General features: G+C 42.2%; 1 protein-coding gene across 1 annotated transcript in view; it reads left to right on the forward strand.

Annotated features, from left to right (window-relative positions):
* LOC143153279 (uncharacterized) overlaps positions 1–19,166 on the forward strand; it is a 118,586-nt gene that overhangs the window by 86,987 nt on the left and 12,433 nt on the right. Inside the window, exon 4 of the mRNA XM_076324291.1 lies at positions 1,469–1,606. Within this exon, the coding sequence (XP_076180406.1) occupies positions 1,469–1,606 (138 nt within the window). The remainder of the gene's footprint in view (positions 1–1,468; positions 1,607–19,166) is intronic.

Raw genomic sequence — 19,166 nt, forward strand, 5'->3', positions numbered from 1 at the left:
ATGATCATACTTGATCGTACCGATTCAAACCTTACCTAACTCTTCCTTGGGACGCGTTGACGCTTCCCATAGAGATTAAAAAGGCCACGGTTAAAACTAAAGAGAAATCGCGCAATTAAGTAAAATAAAACCGTAACTGTGAATAAGTCTACTGTACGAATCGTATAAAATTCTTTGAAAGATCAAATTTCGAACAATCGTCGAAGAAAATTTGTGTCTTGGTGTACCAGTGACTCCAAGAACCAAAGGGGGTGTATATCGAATAATACAACTCGTCCAGACCTGATCCTCGTTCTCAACGACACTTCCAAAGTACAATGAATGATCATCGATCAGGAGTTGTTGGTCTACAGAAAAAATGAAGACGAAGGGCAAAGAACGAAAATGAAATTTCTCAGGAATCATCGAACAGGATTTGTTCGTTCTAGGCAATCCGAAAAACGAGGGAGGATGCGAAGTAAGCCGAGATTACCCGACGGGGTGCACAGGGAATCCCCTTCTTGTTTTTTTTTTTTCGTTAAGTGTTTGCTAACCGAGAACGCGGCAAACAGGTGTACCGACGACCGTTTTCGATCCGTTCACAGGGGTCAGAGGCAGAACGAAGAGGGGGTTTGAGGACGGGGGGATGGTTTGCGCGCACAGGTAAGAACACGGGCTCACGTTTCCACCCGAATCCAGTCATCGAACGTACGAGGGGGGAGGGGATTAAGGGCGGCCGATTTCACGCGATCCCGTCTCAGTTTGTGGCTTCTCGATTCTGGAAGTTGCTCGACCGTAAGAACGAAATTCCTCGATCGATTACTCGGCCTCGGAATCCCCAAACGCGACGAGGGTACAACAATCCTGAAAGAGGACTCCGAACTGAACCGTGACTCATCCCGTCGGAAATTTTACTACGCGTGAATACTTACTCGCGGTCAGGAATGTCTTCGATCCTTCTGATGCGCAGTGTCGAGGGATAGGAACTCGAAGGGAAGCGATCGTTTCCTTTTTCTTCATCGAATAGTGTCTTGTAAATCTCCACGTTAAAACGCAAGCACGAGTATTCCGATATATGATGTAAAACGCAAGACTAAACCGAAAACTAAGTAGAGAAAAAATACTAAAGGAAGTAGAAGCTAGAATATAAAATACGATACGAAACAAAATACAAAACAAAGTACGAAACAAAATAGAATACATAGTGACAGCAATAGCGCGAAAGTAACGAAGTAATTGCACAACAATTGCACGAATCATCCTGTTCATTTCAACGTACAGTAACGCCTCGAGTAAAGCACAAACAATACGAAACATCAAGTCCGATCAAACGGAGCTTCATTAAAGTGTCGGTTCCACGATCCTCGTACCGCTTCCAGCGGTAGATTATCGATCGATATTGTGCATATTTGTTTCTCGTTGATTCTGAGTGAATATCGGCGGTTGTTGCCGTTACGGGTGTGATATCTGTGTGTTTTCTTTTCCAAAACTGTCGCTGCAGAGCGCGGCGAGGCGGGCGGGCACCAGCTGCGCCAACTGCAAGACCGCGACCACCACGCTCTGGCGGAGGAATCAGGCCGGGGAGCCAGTCTGCAACGCGTGCGGCCTCTACTACAAGCTCCACAATGTAAGTAATCGATCATACACTCGCCCAGCATCCATATTTCGTTCGCGCGAGATCGCCTTCGCTCGATCGGTTGTACCATCTAACCGCCGAACGCTACTTGAATTCCCCATGAATGTACGAAACCGTTCTCTCGATTGCTCAATTTTCAAACGCTTCGGTAACTCTCGCGACGAAACCCCTGAAACAGTGTTTCTTCTATTCCTTTTTTTATTTTTTTTTTTTTTGGTTGATCGCGGTGCGTAGAAACGATACAACTTCTGGAGTACAAAGTATCGAAATTAATAGGGCGATGTTACCATTTCCAGCAATTTTCCCGGATAGTGTATAAATACATGGAGGGTATTGTGTATGTCCTCTCGGTTGAAAAATGACAAGTTTTCAGTAAGTGATTCAAAGTAATATTCTCCAAACTGTGAAATATAATAATATTGATAAAAATAACAATAAGAATGCAAATAATAATGATAGTAATAATAATAACGATAATAATAGTGATAATAATCATTTCTTTATTAACGGGCAAGGAACACACTTAGTAAACTAGTATTAGAATGTTGAAATTAATAGGGCAAAGAATACATTAATTGCACATTACTTGAACTCTCATAGAAATGCGAGAACTCTGTCGGTTGGCAAATTTTCAAACGCTTTTGTAACATTTATCACTGAAAAAGTGTTCTTTCCACTGTGTACTGTGAAATATCGAGATTAATGGGAAAAGAAATTTTTTATACAAAAGACTGAAAAACACTTTAGCAACAGATGCAGGTAATCTCGAAATAATTAACGCAAAGTGTTATCACATAGCACACGTTCGACGTTTATATCGAACCTTAGTCCTTCCAAACGAATAACAATTAACGAACCGTGAATTTCGAGGCAGATCGTCAATTTGTTTATCGTGACGTCGCGTGAAAGATGATTATTCTCACCGCTGTCGGAAAACTTTCAAGTATGGACACCGTCTCGCGACAATTTCCGTTCTCGAGCTCCCAGAAAAGAAAAAAAAAATCGAGGAAGCGTGTTCTGTCGGATCTCCTCACGAGAAACGAAGAAAGAAAGCAGCGGTTTCGAGTAGGAAGGGGCGAGGATCCTTTTTCCGCGATCCGTGCCACTCGATACAATGTTTTTGAAAAGGGGAACACCGACAAAGGGACTCGGGTATTAAACGGCGGATACGAGATCCACGTAATAAAAGCTTTCTCTCGATAAATACCGGAGGCAAAAGGTCGTTCTTCGGCCACCGTCGAAGCCACCGATCGTCGCTTCGCAGGTTAGAGAGAATGTAAACCGGGCTCGGTAACGTAATATCGGATTGCCATTGTCGTGTACCCAGCCTCTCGAAATCCATTGTCGGATATCCACCCGTGGAACCTAATTCCTCGATCTTCCTCTCTGGTATTCTTTCCACGTTGCTACAGGAACCACGTTTCCTCAAACATTTCCGTGCGCCCTGAATCGATACAGAACGATTCGAGAATTCTTCTTTTCTCTCGCAGCTCGAGAATTTGTCGCGGAACCGAATTACATCGAGCTACTCGAGATAGAGAAGTATCCTCTTAGTAAAGAGGACGGATAGATTCTATTTGAATTCGTTTAATTGTTCACTGTGCTTGATTAACCCCGTTGGGTCAGTAATCACGTTTCCTGAAACATTTCTGTATTGCCTGAATCGATACAGAACGATTCGAGAATTCTTCTTTTCTCTCACAGCTCGAGAATTTATCGCGAAACCAAATTACATCCAGCGACTCGAGATTGAGATACTAAGAGGACGGATAGATTCTATTTCAATTCGTTTAATTGTTCACTGTACTTGATTAACTCCCGGTTGGGTCGTAAGAAATTTCACGAGCGTTTTGCAAGATACCTTTGCAAACGAACGGTACACTGCGCGCGGTAAACGCCTATACGCGTTCAAGGAACACGTTCGATGTACAGGGTTACAGAAATCCCGCACGCGACACGCGCTGGATCTTGAAGTCTGAATTCGAAGTTAACTTTTGGCTGGCTTACGACGATAAGATCGTCAAAGTGGATTACAAGGGACGATTATTAGGATATAAATGATTTTTTATATCCTAGAAGAAAACATTCCTAAGAGCACGTTCTCGATACCATCGGTTCCTCGAGAGATGTTTCGTGCCGAGATAAGACGTTCCGTGCGTCCCTCTGAGAAAGAGAGGGTCACCGATGACCCAAATGTAGAAAACAATTTTTCCACTACCGTACCAGAAATACATTCCTACGAATACGATATTCTCGATACCATCGGTTGCTCGTTCCCTCGAGATAAAATACACCGTGTGTCGCTTCAAAGGGGTCACCGATGACCCGTACTCGAACGCACCAGAATCGATTCCAAAACTGAAATTCGTCGTTTGGGTTTCTCGAAACGTTTGGGTGGCCACTCGAAACACCGTTCGGGATCGCCCGTGGTGCACTGGACCCTATGTTGTATCAACAATTAGGGCACTTTCTATCTTGCCGAACGTGCGAAGAGTGTCGTTTGTATCCCCTCTCGGACCGAGGGGGTGGAGCGTGCTCAACGGCGTGTGACACAGGAAGCGGCGGAAGCAAGCACTGCAGAAGAGTAGCGCTGGAAAAGACAATGGGGGGAGGGAGGGAGGGAGAAAAGGAAATCCCCCGGGTCGACGAGTTTTTCTCAGGAACTAGTATTTCACCTAGGAGAGACAAGACGCGGAGCGGGGACCAGAGGAGAGAAGTGGCCTCCAGCCGAGAATCGCGACGTGGATTTCCGCGAGGCGGAAATCTTCGCTGGACTGCGCGTGGGCGGCGGCCTTAATAGACGAGAAATGTGTTGCGTCTGCTTCTGTCTGGAGAATTCGCGCTGGAATCACGCGTACCGTGATTACGTAGCTACGTGGTAAAATTAACGCGAGTATGTAACCGGTCCCGAGTTTCTTTCGATAAAACGATCCATCGTTTCGAATATACGTGTCGTGATTTAATATTGTTTCTGGATTTAACCGTACGTTCCACGAGACTAACGTATCGTTAGTTTGGGATACGTGTCCTCGATTCTTATATTCCTGACGTGTTTCGATTCGTTTTTAAACGCATCGTTCTTCGTTTACATCGATGTTATTGCATTCCACGAGTTCGAGCACGTTACGTTTATTAATTTCGTACTCGTTGCATTTGATTCTCATATTTTTTCTCGTATTTCGATCAATTTTGAAATTCACACATGGTTGCACAGCTCTTGCATATTTATTTCTCATTCGTGCAGGTGAGTGTATTATTTGTTTCGTACGTGTATCTTCGATTTTATCTTCGTATCGGATTTCCATCAGCCTTTAAATGCACACGGTTATATAATTGCAACGTATTTAATTTTCGTTTACATAAATGTTGTTCGATATCGATCAAGCGTTTCTCGCCTGCTGTTGTATTGTATCTCTGGGATATACATTTTCCAATTTCAATTTATTTCCCAATATCTATTTATCGTAACGAATGAAACAATTTTTACTTTTTTAGTTACAGCTTTCGAAAGGAACTGTGCACGAATGGGTGAAGTTTTCAATAAATTCCACAGTCGGTTTTGTAGCGATTCTCGATTGTCGAGCTCAACAATTGTTTAAAATTTTCTACGGTGGGTGCTCTACTTCTGAATTATTACATCTACTTTTTCCTCGTACATCTACTTTCTATTTGTCACTTGTAACCACAAATGTAGATTATAGTCGCGAAAATGTTCCCATTGAATTTTTAAGGTTCGAATAGTTTTGTTTCGCAATCGGTAGGTTTTCAACTGGTAAAAAAATAATAATATTCGAACATTCCAAGATTTAGGAATTCTTGGAATATTAGATTATTCGAACAGTGGCCAGCTTTAACTGCGAGTCGTATTTGATCAGACGTATTAGTCAGCCTTCGTTAGGTCCACGAGCAAGCAAATATTACTGGACGTTGTACACATTCTACTTATCTGTGGTGCCACATTCCCCTTAAACTGGACCGATCTTTCTTTCACCTTGCAATGCACGTGATTCATGTTCACGTGTAAAAATTTTATTCTACGTAAGCAGACACCAGAAACGACGTACACGTACATTTAGACGAATTCACAAGTAGATGTATTTTATATAGAAATACAAACATCTCGTTCAACTTTCGATGGAACGTTAAAATTAAGAACTATGCGTATTCACTCTCCGATAGAAATATTTATCGATAGAAATATTTATTTCGTGATCGTCTTACCATTATCGAAACACCCTATCTTCAAGGCAGAAGGGCAGATATCTCGGTTACCTTCGATTCCATCGTAAATTCCTATGGGACAAAAATGAATCCAAATTTAATTACCAATGAATTTCGTTACACGTGTTCTTGCTCTAAAAGTAACATTACGCGAGATATCGTGTATTTTATGGTTGGCGCCACTCGTAACTTCTTCTTTTGGTACGAAACTTTGCAACGTGTATCAGAGTTCAACCCCTTCGATCCATCGTATCGTTTTCGTTACGATTTTGGACAATTTATATTCTTATCCAACTATTTTCTTATCACGGATTATTTTCCAACGTTGCGTACTCTTTTCTTCGAAATTAATACACTACTCGCAATCGATCAATTTGCATTCTATGTTTCGATGCGCGTTTTTATAGATTATACCTCAAGATTAGTACAGATCGTTTGTCATCGATCAATTTGCGTTATATTATATATCTTTCTCTGCACATTCCTCTCTCACGAATTATTCTCTAATCTCGATGCACCACTCTTAATCGCCCTATTTCCATCTACTTCTTCCTATGCAAGTTCTCCTCTTACTTCTCCTATTTATCAATATTGTTACGCCACGTGCGATCAAACAATTCCTATCACACTTCTCTCCGCGTTTATTCCCCTCCGTGTAGTCTCGCGTTCGCGAGAAAAACAAACAATCCACCGCGCGAAGAACGAACAAAGTCGTGTCTACAAATACGCTATCCGAGATGTCCTCGTGCTCGCCTCGTGAGTTACCCTAACGCGCAAAATGTAACTGCGTTTCGTTCCCATAGATTTTTGTCCGGTGCGAGACGAACGTGACTAAAAATAATTCCCCAGCGACGAATAGACGAGCACGAAAATTACCCGTATTTCTCGAAGCTGAAGCTTGTGGTGGTGGTGGTGGTGGTGGTTTTTCCATTGGTTGGGAGACGCGTACGCGTCTGGCCCCGGTATCTTGATTTCGAGCGCGTGATCTCTCTTATGATCTCGATAAGGAGAGTGAAAAGGGGAAAGGTGGGGAATCGAGGGGGGGTGGAGACGGTAAGAGAGGCGGACGATTCATTTGCGGCTCGCGCTAATTGGCTCGCGATTTCTCCGTTGAACACTCGTTACGCTCGCTCCCGTCACAGAAGTCTTTCTGTTCCTCTTTCTCGTTGTCACGCGGGGACAACGAGGCCCACTGTCCTCTCCACGTTCCCCCTGCGGGCCCCTCGCCTCCTCCCCCCACCCCTCACCCTCCCCTCCTGCTGTCCAAGCACCCTGCATCGCGCAGGATGCACGCGTCCCTCAATGAGCTCGATCCCGGAGCAAATCGTCCGTCTGAATTTACGCGGCTTTTTTCCCTCCTCGGTGCTTATCGCTCGCTTTATCTCATCGCGATGCGTGCTGGCTGCCGCCGCAACGCTGATACGTTTTATTCGCGATTTCCTCGGAGTCCCGTGCACGGTGTAACGTGATCTCTGCCCTGGCGACAGATGCCGGAGCATTGAACGCGCCGGCAAACATCGCTCAAGAACGTTTCTTTCACCGCCGCTGTCTTCCTCGCCCCGCTTCTAATGCGCTCGCTCGTCCTCGGACCGAGACTCGCCGACTGAAACACAGAACACGAAACCGACTCAACCTGGGAGCACGTACACGAACTGCACGGATCGTCACGGAACATTTACCCATTTTGACCAATTTCGATCGCGCAACCCAAACTACCGAAATTATTTTGCTCGTCTCTCGTACGAGCGATTTGTCTATTTCTTTTTCTCAACGTATAGTTTTCGTAGAATTTCTTCGTATTTATTTGTCTACTTTTTTTCTTAACGTGCGATTTTGGTAGAAGGCGATCGGTATCGAGGAGATACAACGAATGAAATTTAGTTAGAATGTTTTCGTTAAGTTACTTAGGATATTTGCGCGTGCTAACATCAAAAAGTTAGTAACAAACTAATATTGAGGTGAGCAATCTACTAAGAAGCAATACCAAATTTCTTCTCTCAAAAATGAATATTCTTAATCTAGATATGTACAAAATTCTACGTGCACCGGTGAAAAGCACACCGTTGCATTTACAATTACAAACGTAATTAATTTTATTAATATATACAGATATGAAAAATAAACGCTGCAATATTCGATCGATTGAAAGTGTTATTGATCGATCGTCAACGACAAACGAGAACGAGGGACGGTACGAACCGGTGTGAAACAGCTGCAGCGGTTTCAGGATACGACGCTTAATAATTTTTCGACGATAGCAAAGGGCTATCGAAGATCGTGGCCACTTCTCGCTCGATAACGCGCGATCGATGCATCGAGTTCGCTCGATAGACCCTCGTTGGTTCGCTAGACCCGCGATGAAAATTTCCACCCAGTTTTCCCGCAACTATCGAGGTTCCAGCATGCGCGCGATCTGTTAAACGAGCGACAAGTTGCCGGGCTTAATTCGCGTTTTCTCGTGCGCCGGGTGACGTTTATCTGGCTCGATCTGTAGCAGAAGGTAGGCAGGAGCCAGGGAGAGGTTGTGGGGATGGCGCGCGGCCAGGAACACCGTGCAAGATCCTCGCAGAACACCATGGTGGTTAATGCCGGGCATAAAGGCCAGACCCAGACACGTTTCCTGGTAATCATTAATTAAGCGTAGGGCTCCCTTCCGCCGTTGAATGCCTAGCGACACGGGACGCCCGTGCACGCTCGAGGGGGAATAAATTCGGGTACTGTCGCCGATGAACTTTTTTTCTCTCTTTAGAGCGGGAGGGGGGCACACTACTCTCTCTCTCTCTGTCTCTATCTGTTTGTTTTTCTCTGTGTAAACAATCTTTTTTAAAATCGATCGCACGATGAATTGCATTCGGTTCGAGTTCATTGGTATGAAGAGATGTATACTTACTTTCTTCGATATTAAAAATTATTATAAGGGGTACACACTTCTCTTTCTATCTATCTTTGTGTCTTTCTCTGTGTAAACAATCTTTTTTAAAATCGATCGCCCGAACGGTAACGATTCCACGATGAATCGCATTTGGTTCGAGTTCATTTGTACCAAGAGACGTATACCTACTTTCTTCGATATCAACAATTATTATAAAGGGCACACACTTCTCTTTCTATCTATCTTTGTGTCTTTTTCTGTGTAAACAATCTTTTTTAAAATCGATCGCCCGAACGGTAACGATCATACCATCAACCACGTTCGGTTTGAGTTCATTTGTACGAAGAGACGTATACATACTTTCTTCGATATCAAAAATTATTATGTTTCGTTCTGGTTTCGTCAGGGAAATTCTTTGGTTAGATTGTTTCTGCCTTGGAAGTGTCTATTAGGAATTTCTTTGGTTAAATTGTTTCTGTCTTGGACGTGTCTATTAGGAATTTCTTTGGTTAGATTGTTTCTGTCTTGGACGTGTCTATCTGGTGAAAATTCTTTGGTTAGATTGTTTCTGCCTTGGACGTGACTACTAGGAAATTATTTGGTTAGATTGTTTCTACCTTGGACGTACCTATTTGGGAAAATTCTTTAATTAGATTGTTTCTGCCTCGGACTATTAATCGATGACGCTCTCCTGTATCTTAAAACTTTCAACTCGCCAATTCGACAAATTCTAAACTTCATTATTCCAACGAAAAATTATTTCATCTCGTCTTGTACCCGCTAGGAAACTCTTCGATTAGATCGCATCTACGTTACACGCATCCACGTTAATTGGTACCGCTCTCCTGTATCTAGAGACTTTGGACGAAACTCGGCAATGAGATAGGTCTTAATACCGATCGTCCGATGGCTAAAAGGGGAAACGTTGAAATTTAATTAAAGACCGGCAACTGAACCAATTCCGAACTTCACGAATCCAACGAGACTCGTTCCCGGCGAGCCGACTTTCGCACGATCATTCGACGGGGGAGACGAAACGTTCGAACGTGTGGGTAAGTGGGTCCGGCACGGTGGAATAGGCGACTGTCTTCGGTGACGTTAAGCCGACACGTTACAGTCTCGGGCACCGTGTCCGTCCGAATATCTTTTCTTCGGTCCTGGTAAAGGACGCCAAGAATAGTCGATGCCCGAACAATCGGACGATACGGATTCGCTTACGGATTAGTCGGCGGGAAGCTCGGGTTCGTGGACTCTTCAAGGTTCCGCGTTAAACGTCCAAATCGTTATCGACTTTCCACTCGATCGAACCATTTAGTCGACTGTTTCGTCCAGTTGAACCGAGTCGTGTCAAATCGGAGCTAATCGGGTCGAGTTCGGCCGAATTCAATCGAATCGAGTCGAGTTCAGCCGAATTCAATCGAGTCGAGTCGAGTTCAGCCGAATTCAATCGAATCGGGTCGAGTCGAGTCGAGTCGAGTCGAGTTCAGCCGAATTCAATCGAATCGAGTCGAGTTCAGCCGAATTCAATCGAATAGAGTCGAGTTCAGCCGAATTCAATCGAATAGAGTCGAGTTCAGCCGAATTCAATCGAGTCGAGTCGAGTCGAGTCAAGGAGAATCAAATAGTATACGCTTCTGTATAATTTTGTACCTTTCGTAATCGAACTAATCGACCAAATGCATCGACTGTGGTTTTTTTAATTGCGTTAATGAAATATCAACAATAAAATTTCTCATTCAATGAAAATTAATTCGTACAGATAAATGACCGATAAACTCAAAATTCAACGTTCAGCAATTTTTTAAACCAGCTCTGTACAATACATATCCATATATATCCTAGATACCATCAAAGTTTCGTGTATTACATTTTCAAGTAGGAAATCATCCCTTGTGAGTAATCTTCGACGATTCGGTGCTCGATTCGTGACTGAATTGTTGTTCGAAATAAAGTTCACAATTTTCGCCAAGTCGTGCACATAAATGTGTAAAATTGTCAACCGTTCTTTGATTCTGGGAAACAAATAAAATGATACCTAGATCGCTAAAAAATCGTGGACAGCAATCGACGCAATCATGGACAGTATTATACTCGACTAAACGGTCCTGCGACGAAAAATCGATAACTTGCCCCTAACTGTGTAACACAACCACTCGACTGTTTCTCTACTAAATAAAATCATCAAAATAACACTTAGAACTAACGAACAGTACGTAACTCGGCTAAACAGTTGCGCGGCGCAAATCGGATAATTCACCAAAATTACCCAAAACGATGAAAATGGTCCTCGAGCAAGAAACAACGAACGATACTCGTTGCTTCGAGCGCAGCGTCTCGCGTCAGAAAGTTGGTTGTCTCTCGTCCGAAGTAATCGAGAGCGACGAAACCCCTTTCGGGGTTCCAGGGTCTTCTCGGCGGCAATTGTGCAACCCGGTGCCACGAGTCGAATTAAAGATCCGGGATGCCGACGAAGGCATAAGAAACGAGCGAACGGGGGAGTGGTTGGGGAGGGAAGAGTGAAACAGGCGAAAAAGGACCAGCGTGAAAAAAGTCGATCGCTACCAAGTATGTAACGAGGACCGGAGCCAGAGATCAATCATTTCGAGGGCAGAATCTCCGGCAGTTTCTCTTGTACCTGCCACCGCGTCGGGTACACCTCTCCTCCGTGCTTGACCCGAGATTCGAGATAGATGCCGGACGAGGAAAGAGAAAGGAGGGGCGGAGGCGGGAACGGGGGAGACACAGAACGACAGATCCGGCGTCGTTAAGATAGAGCAGACCGATAGCGTCCGTGGTTCAACTCGCGCGCGGTCGAGCTAGTCGAAAATACACGGATTACTCGTGCACAGCGCCGAGGCTACCGGGTGCTCGAAATATGGTAATCGCCGCCCGAAATCCTGCCGCGCGGCTCCGCGTCGCGTCGCGTCGCGTCGGGGTCGGTTAGGTCGCCGCTCGAATTCCTTACAGGATGAAACGTTACTCGATGGACCGAGGAAACCGGCGAAAATCGCATCGAACGTGCTCGTTACGACTTTCAAAGATTTCTTTAGAGGTTGGAGTGTACTGTACCAAGCTGCGAAGAATGCTTCCAATGACGTGAGAATTTGTCTTCTCGCGCGTGAAATGTATTTTTATGATACTAGTGTCGTTAATTACGCGTTTGAGAGATTCTCTGAGATTGAAATGTACTGTACGAAGCTGCGAAGAATGCTTCCAATGACGTTAGAATTTCTCTTCTCGCGCGTGAAATGTATTTTTATGATACTAGTGTCGTTAATTACGCGTTTGAGAGATTCTCTGAGATTGAAATGTACTGTACGAAGCTGCGAAGAATGCTTCCAATGACGTTAGAATTCGTCTTCTCGCGCGTGAAATGTATTTTTGTGATAGCTGTGCCATTAATTACGCGTTTGAGAGATTCTTTGAGATTGAAATGTATTGTACGAAGTTGCGAAGAATGTTTTCAACCATGTTAGAATTCGTCTTCTCGTGCGAGAAATGCATTTTTATGATGATAGCAGTGCCATTAATTACGCGTTTGAGAGATTCTCTGAGATTGAAATGTATTGCACGAAGATGCGAAGAATGCTTCCAACGACGTGAGAATTAGTCTTCTCGCGCGTGAAATGCATTTTTACGATACTAATATCATTAATTACGCGTTTGAGATTTTTTCAGATTGAAATGTATTGTACGAAGCTGCGAAGAACGCTTCCGTGTGAGTACGACGCGAGAGAAATCCGTCTTTACGATGGTAATGCTATTAACTAGGTACGTGTTTAAAAAAAAATCGTAACGTTCCGTATAAAGTTGGAAAAATGCACCTGGTGAATACTGAACATGGAAAATCCATTTTCTTAGTTCGAATGCACTTTTGCAACGATAATGCTATTAATTGACAATAATATCGATCACGCGTTTCGAAAAGTCTCTTACGTTTGTAATGTAATTCGAGTAACCATAAAGAATGCTCCCGAGTCTTCGAGACACGAGAGAAAATTCGTATTTCGACGCATGAAATAAGGTTTTTTTTATTCGTCGGCGGATCGTGAAATTTATTCGACTGGGAAAAAATATATTTTGAACGTAATATACGACGGACGTGTGTGCACTTATGCAAAATGAATTATTAATATTATTGTGTTTATGAAATACATTCTGAATACGTTTTGCATACGTGTCGTCGCATTAACATATATACCACGAACGTATCGAATCCGAGTAGTCGATCCGTTGCGAAATCCTAATCAATTGTGATATAACTTTTTTCAACAAGTCTGCTCGTTAAATTTGAATTCCATCCAGTAGCATTCTCCGGTAGCTGTCCAGGATATTCAAAATAATTTACGCGCGGTTCCTCGCGCGTGTAAACATTCTTCGTTGTTCCGAATCTCTCTATATCCGCAACTGTGACAACTACACATCCGGTTATCCGCGAAACGTGATCCAACTTGAATATCTTACGACGAAATCGTCCTAAATCTTGCCCCAGGTTGTTACTATTCTCATTTTCGTTTCGACGTTATTAAAACTAAACGCAACATCAGCCCCTGTTCGATTTTAACCTACTTTTACAAGACGGTAGATCTCAAGTACCTGTTGTTTTCTATAGAAGATTGATCACCCGGTAACTCGACAATTTTACAGATATAACTAATTAAAGTAACACATCTTGCAATATACATTGTGGATATCGACTCGCGTCATCGAAGTGGCTGTACCTTTTATTTGCTTTCATTTATGATAATATTAACGATGTGCACGATACCGAATGGTAATCATCGTACGTGCACTGGAAACATAAAAACACACGACACCTATGGCTATCTAGTTGACAGAGATTGATATTGACAGTATACGTTGCAAGGTGCGCGTTGCGGTAACTAATTGTATCGTTAAAATTATCCAATTGCCGTATCTAATATTTTACATACAAGGACACGCGACCTACCATCTTGCAAAGGTGAGTTCAAATCGGAGTCAAGTGAGTCGAGTTGTTCATTCGTTGTTGCGAGTCAAAATTCGATAGAAATTTCAATTCAATACCGACCTACGTCAAACATCCCGGTTGTCGAGTTCAACGAACTTTGTTATCGAACTCGTAGTTCATTAATTTTCTCGCATCCACTATAAAGTACCTGGTTAGTTGTTACCGGAACAATCGATGATCTAGCATTACCAGACTCGGTAAAGTGTCATACTCCGATATCTAACCGGTCCGACCGACCTAATCACTCGTAATGGACACGAACGAATACACGATCTACGAGTTCGATATACGAAATTGATTAAACTTAAATGTTCAACACAGTTGCAACAATATTTCGGGATCGATTGGACACCGACAACGAAACTGTGAACTGTACTGAAATATTAGCAATTTAAAGAAGACTACAAAATCGACACTTTACAATTTTTTTTTAACCGAACGTAAGATATCGATTATAATTGAATTTACACGTCGATCAAGTATCTAACGGTAAAATAAAATAAAAAGTTTCTTTGGTCAGCCATGGAAGAAATTTTCCAGTAAAATTTCGACTGAGGTAAAACTGATGCAATATTTTTCAGACGGTTTTCGTTTAATAATATTTCACTGGGTTCGAAACAATATTCTCGATACAAGTGAACGTAACAGCGTAGGAACATTTTCAGGATGGTTTCACTGGAGACCAAAATGGCGTAGGGTTCGCAGGGTGCGGACGTCACGGTTATTTTATTGGTCTAGAATTCTTATTTATATAGATGAGAAACTCGACGCAGCAGATTAGAGTGGGTACATTACACATCCAATTATCCGATGGTTCTCGAACCTAACCAACCGAACCGAGTCGAAGAGAATACTCCCGGATGGATTTCAAACCTACAAGATTATTTCTTACTTTCAATTAAGTATCGTGCAAGTTAATATCTAATACCATTACCAACGCAATTCATGGAAAGAAAATACAATTTATTAACATCGTTCGAGGGAAGCTTCTACGTGTTGCACTCTTGAATCGATCTGTGCAACAAAAATTTCAGCAAAGAAAATTCGTTGTTCAGATGTTTCGATACTGTTGTTCTTCGACTCAAGACACTTTATCTAGTTTCTATGAAAAAACAATTTCCCTATGGAAATGCGTATTGATAATAATCGGTAGGTTGCAACGAAATTCCGACAAGTTTCAGTACTGGTCTCGAAATCGACTCTGAGAGGCGAAACACGTTTAGAATCGCCGCGATGAAAGGATCTCGAAGCACACGCGAGAACGAGACGTCTTCGACGACAAAGTCAGCCGTAATCGGAGACGCTGCTCGTGCGAACGATTCGGGGAAGGACGCTCCTCTCTGTTCCTCCCTCCGTGTATCTTGGTACATTCTTAGATTCCAGCTGGAGGCACCTGAAATGTCGACCTTCTAGCATTACACGGCTCCTCGAGTCGACCGAACGATGATCATGTCGACGTTTCGGCTCGTGGTCGCCTCTTTTCGAATGGAGCCGGTGTAAGAGCCGGACAAAAGGACGAGCGACGTTCCGTCGGCGTTCTTGGGATACGTTGTTCGGACGGATATTGCTACTTTGTTCGGTGTTCGATACGAAATCGGTTTCGTGACGAGTATCGGGTATCCTCGGAAAGTAAAAATGAAAAAAAAGAAAGAAAAAGAGAACCGAAAGTGAAAATTTGAAGCAACCGAAAGTAAAAAAGAGAGAAGCATTCTAGAGGGAAGAAACAACGAAATATTTAGAAGTAATGAGAAATGGAGCATTAAATGGTGAGAAAAATCAAGTATCCGAAAGTAAAAGAGAGAGAAGCATTCGAGAGGGAAGAAATAACGAAATATTCAAAAGTAACGAAAAATGGAGCATTAAATGGTGAGAAAAATCAAGTATCCGAAAATAAAAGAGAAAGAAGCATTCGAGAGGGAAGAAATAACGAAATATTTAGAAGTAACGAGAAATGGAGCATTAAATGGTGAGAAAAATCAAGTATCCGAAAGTAAAAGAGAAAGAAGCATTCGAGAGGGAAGAAATAACGAAATATTCAAAAGTAACGAAAAATGGAGCATTAATTGGTGAGAAAAATCAAGTATCCGAAAGTAAAAGAAAAGGAAGCATTCGAGAGGGAAGAAATAACGAAATATTCAAAAGTAACGAAAAATGGAGCATTAATTGGTGAGAAAAATCAAGTATACGAAAGTAGAAACGAATAGAACGGTCAGAGTTGAAAAACATTCGAGAAAAAAGAAACGAGAATCAACATTGAAAAATGGAAAAAGGAAAACGAAACAGAAAGGAATGTATCACGATCGCGAATAGTTTTGGAAAAATTTTTCTACGGGAGAACACGTTCCAAGACTTCTTGATCTTGTGTGGAATATTAAACAAAAACAGTTTTATATTTTCGTCTCAATATCCAAGTAGATCGGTCTTTGGATAACAATAGTTATTCTTGTGATTTTATTAGTCGTTTAACTTTACTTTTAAAAATGTTTTGGATAAATCTTGAATCATTTGAAAACAGGATTAAATTGCCTAGAATAAAGTTGAACCTCTATCTTTTTTAACCGAAACAATTAATCGAACCTCATTTTGTCCCTCGAATTAGATATCCAAAAGTTTGGTATGAAAACATCAGGCCCTTTCGTTTTTTACAATTTGTACACCATAAATGTTCCAATTGTACTTAAGAATTTTGACGTAGAATCAATTGTCATTGATTTCCTGTTTATATTCGAGAGATTGAGCATAAGAAATACACCAACCCCTGTCAAGATTACGACTGCTATCTTTTCAGAGCGCATCCTCGAAGCACAGTAGAAGAAAATTAATTCAAGACATTTTAAATCATACGAAATACTATACACCGCTTAAAATCATTTCTAACATTCTGTACCTTACACAATTAACACAACTGTGAAAATATTCTACCGTTCGAATAATTTTCTTCGATCCAACCGGTCAGAGAATACACGTTAATTTTTCGCGCGATTCACCACGATGGTGGTCAGAAATCAAATTCGTCGAGAGTTTCGCGAAACTCTCCGAGCGATTTAAATTTCAAATGAAAACGTAACGACAGCGGAGGACGAAGGCGGACAAAGTTTGGGAATTTCTAACCAGAAACAGAGGCACCCTGTCTCGAACGATACGGATCTCGATCCTGACCCGCCCGATGGATCCGCGCGGGCCCGCATTTACACACGGCGCTTAGAAACACGTGCGTGCGCTTGACACACCGATTGACCGATAAGCGGAATAATTTTAGGACTCGGTATCTTCGATCCGTCAGCTCGGCGAAATCCAACAAGAGCAGGATCTCTGTCGTCGCGTTCAAGTTTAGACGTACAGCGTCGCGAAAACGTTCGTGTCCCCTCGTACGAGATTCTCGATAGATCTGGGAAACTTTCGATTCGTGAATAAGTAAAAAAGTGTTTGTTCTTGTAAGAAGTGTTGTTCGAGTAGAGTATAGTAACCGGAGAAAGGAATCTATAGAAAGTGAAAACATTTTTCACTATTCAGAATACACTATTTAATAATACGAATCGAAGCGCCTTTTGATTAATATTGTCAAATGTTTTTTCATAAGTTCTCCGTGCACGATCGGTTGTAAAATTGAAATAATACATAGGTACGAATATGGTACAATATCATCGAAACTCGTGACGCAACGAGTATCGGTGATTTTCCATCGAAGAACTCGCGCAAGATGTATTTTAACAGCGTTGGGTAAATTTTTGTCTCGTTAAACGAATTTTACAAGCGTAGGAATAAACGACAGCCGCTCGGCGCGAGAAAAATACGGTTAAACGAGCCACTGTTCCACGTTTTAACGATGCAAAGTGTCCGTTTACCGCAATGCGTAAAAAAGAAAATACGACGATCGATAAATTGTAATTATTGCGCACAGTTGAAGTCATATTTAGGGACGTTATCGATTCAACTGTGACAGATATTACGGTCGGTACCTTTGGTAGATACCTCCCCCGACGAAATTTCAAAATTTAAACGCACGAAAGAGTGTATCGTGTTTCCAATCACATTTTTCGTCATTAAGTAACGAGTAAATTAAAAATAAGAAAATCGTGGCCGATTACAAATTTAATCTTTCTTCTCTCGAGCATTTTTACAAAACGATCGACGATATTATTGAAATTCACTTTGCATATTTATGTTCAAAACGACTTTCGCCCGATATGTTATTACAACAAAAATTCTACTTGTCATTAAGCATATGATACATTTTTTACTAGTTTTAGAAAGTTTTAATACATCTTTTGTAATTGTAATAATACTCTTCCAATAGTACCCTCCTTTTGGGTGTTACCTAAGGGGCGGATCCTATTCTCCCCACTCTTGGTACCCTACCATCCCAAATAAACGCATTTTCAATGTCAAAAGTGTAGTTTATCGCGACGTTCGATCGAAAGCACCACCAGATTTGTTCAAAAAAACGACATTCACCCGATACGTTATTACAAATAAATTCTACTTGTCGTTAAGCACGCGATATACAATATAATACATTTTTTACTAGTTTTGGAAAGTTTTAATACATCTTTTGCAATTGTAATAATATTTGTATTAGTACTCTTCCAATACTACCCTTCTTTTTGGTGTCATCCAGGGCGGATCCTATTCTCCCCACTCTTGGTACCCTACCATCCCAAATAAACGCATTTTCAATGTCAAAAGTGTAGTTTATCGCGACGGATGAGATTCAAATAAACCTCGAAGGTTCTCACACTTCCTTTTTGCTCGGCACGCCGATCACGCCCGTACAGTTAGACTCGCGGATAAATCACGGATCGATCCCGCGATGCGTCACGGATCGCGCGAGTCTCGTTCGTTTGTTCGTCGAACAGGCGGCATCGGGTACCTCTGCGAGGAAGTTGTAAAATCGTGTTACGAAGAAGAAACGTAAAGGCCCGCTCGCGTCAATTGATATGCCCCTGATGAACCGCCGTACGAGACATTCCGCTGCCACTAGCTGCAAAGACCCCCGCCTTGCTTTCCGTGGACCCTCGATCGACCGAATTAGAATCCCCCGTTTTACCAAACGATTAATATTTTGGCAAGGGTGTCCACCGAGCAAACCGTAACTTACCTTGAACGCTAGTGCGTCTTATCCTTCATCTCGTACTGCAGTTTGGAAAGCTAACCCAGACCTAACCCAGACCTAACTCGGATCTATCGCTCAGTTGCGATTACTTTTGAGTATTTTTCTTTTTCTCGTCTCTCTTCTCAGTTTTATTACACGACCTAACTCTCTGACCTAACTCGGATCCATTGCCCAGTTTGGACAGTTTCTATTTTCGATACGACACTATTACTCTAGAACTTAATTCAGACCTAGCTACGATCTAACCGGGGTTTATCAGTTGGTTTAGGTTGGTTTCAATTATGTTTACTTACTTGTGTACCGCTGTTATTTTATAATTTAACCAAGACTTAGTTTTTACTGAATTCGAATCTTT

This window comes from Ptiloglossa arizonensis, chromosome 12 (genome assembly GCF_051014685.1).
Source record: "Ptiloglossa arizonensis isolate GNS036 chromosome 12, iyPtiAriz1_principal, whole genome shotgun sequence".
Taxonomy (NCBI): domain Eukaryota; kingdom Metazoa; phylum Arthropoda; class Insecta; order Hymenoptera; family Colletidae; genus Ptiloglossa; species Ptiloglossa arizonensis.